This window comes from Abrus precatorius, unplaced genomic scaffold, assembly GCF_003935025.1.
Source record: "Abrus precatorius isolate BTA unplaced genomic scaffold, Abrus_2018 Scaffold9, whole genome shotgun sequence".
NCBI classification, from domain to species: domain Eukaryota; kingdom Viridiplantae; phylum Streptophyta; class Magnoliopsida; order Fabales; family Fabaceae; genus Abrus; species Abrus precatorius.
Genome location: NW_020874439.1, coordinates 27808559 through 27814123, shown reverse-complemented (window position 1 = coordinate 27814123; position 5565 = coordinate 27808559). Strand labels below are relative to the sequence as shown.

Here is a 5565-nt window from a genome sequence, read left to right as displayed (position 1 = left end):
ACAGAAATTAATCACATCAATTCAAATCTATCACATAATCAAGTGCCAAATATTCTTTCTAAAAGAACCTATAGAATAAGGTCATACTACCTTTTAGACTCTCTCCATAACTAATCTAATTTATCCCACAATTAACCTATCTAAGTGTGTGGAGGGTTTGACAATCCTTTTGGGCTTTCCTTCAAATAAGGCCTGGACTTCTTTTCTCTTGAGACGTTCATTGGCTACACTAATATCTTTGGTAGACGGAATAATAATTGGGTATATGTGTTGCTATCAGAGACAGTTATATTCAAAATTCACATCCTCATCGTACTGTGGCACAACTGATTCCTGGTCTTGAAAAACACTTTTCTTTATTAAACGAGTTTCATAATACAATACCTTTCACGGATGATAGTTAAATAATATTTAATCGTTTAGAATATGATTGGACAGTTATAAAATATACAATACCTTTCACGTAGATTCTCTCTATCGATACGTATTAAAATCTATTTATAAAGATCAGGGTTGGATATACGCAGGGTGGGAATGGCAATCAGAGGCATTTTCTTCTTGAGAACAATACCAAATTTTTCTGAGACGCCACACTTTTCACCCCGAGGTATTGTCCAATCAAATAAGTGCACAAGTGTGGCAAGGAAATACAAAACTGTCCTCTCAGCCATTGCTATTCCGGCACAAATTCTTCTTCCGGACCCAAAGGGAAAATAATTGAAGTCATTTCCACTGTAATCCCACTTGGCATCTAAGAACCTTGTAGGATCAAATTCAAGTGGTTTCTCCCAAATTGAAGGGTCTCCATGAATAGCCCACACATTCACAAATACTCGAGACCCCTTTGGGATTGTGTAGCCTCCCACAGTGGTGGTTTCACTGGGGCAGTGAGGGACTAGAAGAGGAAGTGCAGGGTGCAATCGAAGAGTTTCTTTCATCACAGCTTGCAAGTAAGGCAATTTATTAATGTGAGACTCTTCTACCATGCTATCTCTTCCTACAACAGCTTCCAACTCTTCTTGGACTCTCTTCATTACCTCTGGCTTGTCCATCATTTCTGCCATTGCAAATTCAATTGTGTTGGATGATGTGTCGCTTCCACCCACGACCATGTCCTATTTGTTATCATCCAAAGTTTTCACAATGTTAGTTACAAGTTTTTGTTCTTTCGTTTTTATTTTTTCACAGAAGTCCCTAATCATTCATGAAGAGGGTTTGACTGGGAAGGGGAGAGTTGAGGTACGTAAGGAAAAGAAAGGAGATTTATATTTTTGCTAAACAAATTTGCTTAAAGAAAACTGAACTGAGTTCTCGGGTGAACTAGAATAGACTCATTTTTATATATAAAATAGTACACAGATTATAAAGCTATATATTTAATTAAAAATATTTTACTCAAGTTTTTTTCGTTTTTAAAATTTTAAAATAACTTAATTAATTTTCATACTGTTAAGACCAAAGTTATTTTTTATCCTTTTGGTTTTAAGGTTTAAATATATTTGATTAATGATTTGCATGTTACCTGCTCGATCTTTTATGATTAAAATTTTTCTTTTTATGTATAAATAATAAGAGTATCAAAATGAAACAACATTAGTGAAGTATAGAGTCTTAAAACTGTGTGAACCATTCGTAGAATTGAAACCTATTTTTTTTTTCTTTCAAAAAACGTAATATATGTCTGACATAACATAGCCGAATTCAATTGGGCTTGTCCTATGATTGAGCCAGCTAACACTAAAACACAAACAAACACTTAAAAAAAGACAAGATCAATATCAATTATGAAAGTTATTAAATTTTATTTTCTCAAGTTTTCCCAAATATTATTTTAAATCAAACCTTGTTTTAAAGATAAAATAAATTAATTTTTTTTACGATAAATTGATTTAAATATTTTATTTTAATTCCATTTAATTTAATAAAATTTTAATTTTAACATTTTTATGTCGTGTTTAGATAAAAAAATTAAAATTTCATAAAATATGAAACAATAATGAAAAATGCTTTAGATTATGTTTGAGAGTAAGGTTTAGAAGGGAAGAAAATGGGAGAGAAGAGGTTAGAAATGTGCTTAATCTTGTTTGGAAGTTGTTTAATTAGGAAGAAAAAGTTTTAAAGATTTATCTAAATCCTCTAAAAACTTGTTTTTAGAATTCCTCCATTTTGGAGGTTTTTCTCTTTCTCACTCTTTCATAGAATTTTAACCTTTTTTTAGAAAAAAATATTAATTTTTAAGTGATAATTCTTTAAAAATAAAAATATTAATTTTAAAATTATTTATATAATTAAATTCTCATGTCACATTTCTTTCTCAATATTAAACATCTAAGTAAGGAAAATATTTAAACTCCTTCTCTTTCCTTTTCTTTTCTCTCTTTCTCCCTTCAAACCTTTCCTCTTTCTCCCCCTCCAAGCTCTCAAACAAAATCTTAAGTAAAAATGAGATGATATATAAATAATAAGTAAAAAATAAATTAAATATAACATGAATTTTTTATGTTTTTTAAAAAATAAGTCATTTAATTTTTTATTTAAGATAAAAATTATTTAATTAAAATTTTATAATATTTTAATAATACTTCTTGCGCACTAAATTTTAAAGTCTATTTATATAAATAAACACTAAAAGTAAATGAGAAATCACGCGGTTTATAATTAAATCATAAGAAATTGTACCCAAAAAACAAGGTGAGAATATAGATTTATATAAATGATTTTTGACACTTCACTAAACCTGAAATGTAATATAATTAATTTATCTGTATAAATAATTGATTATTATTTTTTATTAATTAATTTATTTTATATATTATAGAAAACCTATTATTATTATTATTATATCAATTAAAACAATAATACAATTAGGCAGGTAGATATAATAGTATGACAATGACAAAAACAAAGACTTTTAATATATTAATACTGTAAAAGTTAAGACTAACTTTTTTTTAACATAATTTATTAAAACTAAATTTTAACAGTATTTTGGAAAAACAATTTTAAATCCAATAAGTTTTTTATAGGCAAAAGGTTTATTTTTTTTATACATCAGAATAGGAAAAAAAAGGGCAGGAAAAGTACAGTTGCAATGGAATGGGCAAATAAAAGTACAAGTAGGTCAAGGCACTAAGGCACTGGATGCTTCAGTCATTGTGAAAAGTCTATTTAAGTGTCTGAAAGTGTGATTTCACTGTTACCTCTTTTGAAAAGGAATGCTCAAAAGTCAAAAGGCACACCAAAGTGACCCAAAAATGCAACGGGAAAATGAAGTTTGTGAAAGGAAACATACCATGAGGAGAGCCTTAACATGTGTGATGGTGAGTGGTGTGGTGGAATCGCTACCTTCATCCTTCAATTTCAACAAAAACTGCAAAAAATCTTTGCTTTCTTTCCTCTTCTCTTCCCCTACCATCTTCACCCGTTCGCGAATCATCCCTTCAAATAGTCCATCGAACCGGGGCACCAACAACCGCATCTGCTTCTCCACTCCTTGCAAATCGAACCGGGCCAACCCGGGAAAGAAATCCGACACGTTGGGCTTCCCCAGAAGCTGCGTCATCTCCGCCACCAATTCCCTGAACTCTGCTCCCAAACTTTCTCTCTCCGCTCCTTCCACTGACGCGCCCCACATCATTTTCATTATCACATTCATCACCGTCAAAAACACCTGCTCCCCCACGTTCACCGGAGACCCGACTCGACCGTACAAATACGACACCGTTTTGCGCATCTCTTTGCGGCGGAGATCGTATACGGAATCTAGAGTGGTGTTGCTCAGCATCTTCAGCACACACACTTTCCTTAGCATCCGCCATTCCGATCCGTACGGGGTCCATACTATGTCGGATCCGCCGTAGGTTGCTGCTCTGCCGGCGGCAGGAACGTCGCGGTTCGCGAAAACGGTGTCATGGTCTTTGAGGACCTCACGAGCCATGGAGGGTGACGTCAACACGATCCCAAGCTTGCTCCCGAGACGGAGCTTAAAAATTGGGCCGTGGACCTGGGCCAGGCCGGCGAAGTAAGTGTGAAGGTCTGGGTCCAAGGATAGAAGGTTCCCGAAGAAAGGGAGGCCTGGTGGTCCTGGTGGAAGCTTTTGGGCCTCGGGTTTGAGGAAGCGGAGCCATGCGTAGCAAGTGACCGCGGATATAACCAAGATTGCTAGAACTATAGTAGTGCTGTAATTGTTCAAACACTCCCTGAGGTTCAGGTTTTGAAACAAAGTTGCGAGAAGAATCATGGTGCTACCGTGTTCTTATGTTGGGATGTGAGAATGGGTGGTGTTGGACTGAATAACGAGATCGATGAGGATGAGCTATTTAAAAATTGAAATGAGTGGGGGAGAAAATAAGTAATGCAATGAAAATCTGCATAAAAGACAAATATGAGTTTGAATAGACCCCGAGTGAGGTTGGGAGACGACAAAAGGGCATCTGCAAGAAATTGGTATATGGCCTAGAATAAATAAAACTATTATTTTTAATTTAATTTTAATTGTGGTTTTGTTTTAATTATAAAACTTTAATGTTAAGATAGGTGGTTAAAATATGAATTTGGTCTTTACATGTCTTTCTCGACTTTAACGTGGTCTCACACTAAAAAAAATTGTGTAATTAAGTTTCTAAATGTGAATATTTTTTTTAAATGAGTAAAATCTTAGGATAAATTAATTTTTGAAATTTTTAAATGGACATATTAATTATTAACTTTGTCAAATATCAAACATAGTAATTTTGATCGTAAGGATGTTAACTATATTGAAATAATTTATTTTTCTTCCTTGGATTCCAAAACGACCTCAATTAGATCCCTTCCTCCACCTGGGATGTTCTCAGATGTCTCCATCGTTGCTCCACCAAAGTCCATGTTGTAAACCTCCACATATTCCTTCTCCTCCACCACTTCTTCCTTCACCCCTAACACCACCTTTTACACCAACACTTGCCTTAGACCCCCCACCATATCCTAAACCTCTACAACCTCGTTCTTGTCACCAAATCCCTAATTGAAAGTTGAAGTAGTTTGCATTAACTTTTTCAATTCAAATCTTCATTGTCTTCGTGTGGATCTTTTTGTTGGATCAATCTTCCTACTCTTTTGCAAAGCCTTGCGTGTTTTTTGTCGTTGTTGTGAAACTCAATCCTGAGGAAGTTGTTCTCCAAAGAGTAGTTGGCAAGAATAGAAGAGGCATTGTTGTCACACATTGATCGAGCGATTAGGTGAAGGACCTAGAGGAATTGAAAGCCAAAGTAGGGGTCAAAGGAGGAGGAAAGGAAGTGAGAGTGTGAGATAGAGATGGAAATTGGTGAAAGTTTCAATGGAGATAGAGATGTGTTTTTTACATTGACAACACCAATATGGCGGAAGATGATGCGAGACAATGAGAAGGCAGAGCGTGATTTCAAGAGGTGAAGTGGACGTTCGTGGTTACAGTGGTGGAGTCGATTGGGAATGTCTTGGGTGGAGAGGGGAGGAAACAAAGTCGTTATGTCCATGAAAGTTAATACTGTCATAAAAAAAAAACTGTTTATTGAATTTTGTTGGACTGAAGTGTCCATATTTGTT

At 34.6% G+C, this 5565-nt stretch overlaps 1 protein-coding gene across 1 annotated transcript; it reads right to left on the bottom strand.

Annotated features, from left to right (window-relative positions):
• Positions 1-333: 333 nt before the first annotated feature.
• On the bottom strand, positions 334-4347 carry LOC113849323 (geraniol 8-hydroxylase-like). The gene is made up of 2 exons (XM_027479159.1): positions 3293-4347; positions 334-1115 (listed from the first exon to the last, which is right to left on the bottom strand). Exons 1-2 carry the CDS (start codon positions 4238-4240, stop codon positions 495-497), a joined length of 1569 nt encoding a protein of 522 aa, XP_027334960.1. The 5' UTR covers positions 4241-4347; the 3' UTR covers positions 334-494.
• Positions 4348-5565: the final 1218 nt, after the last annotated feature.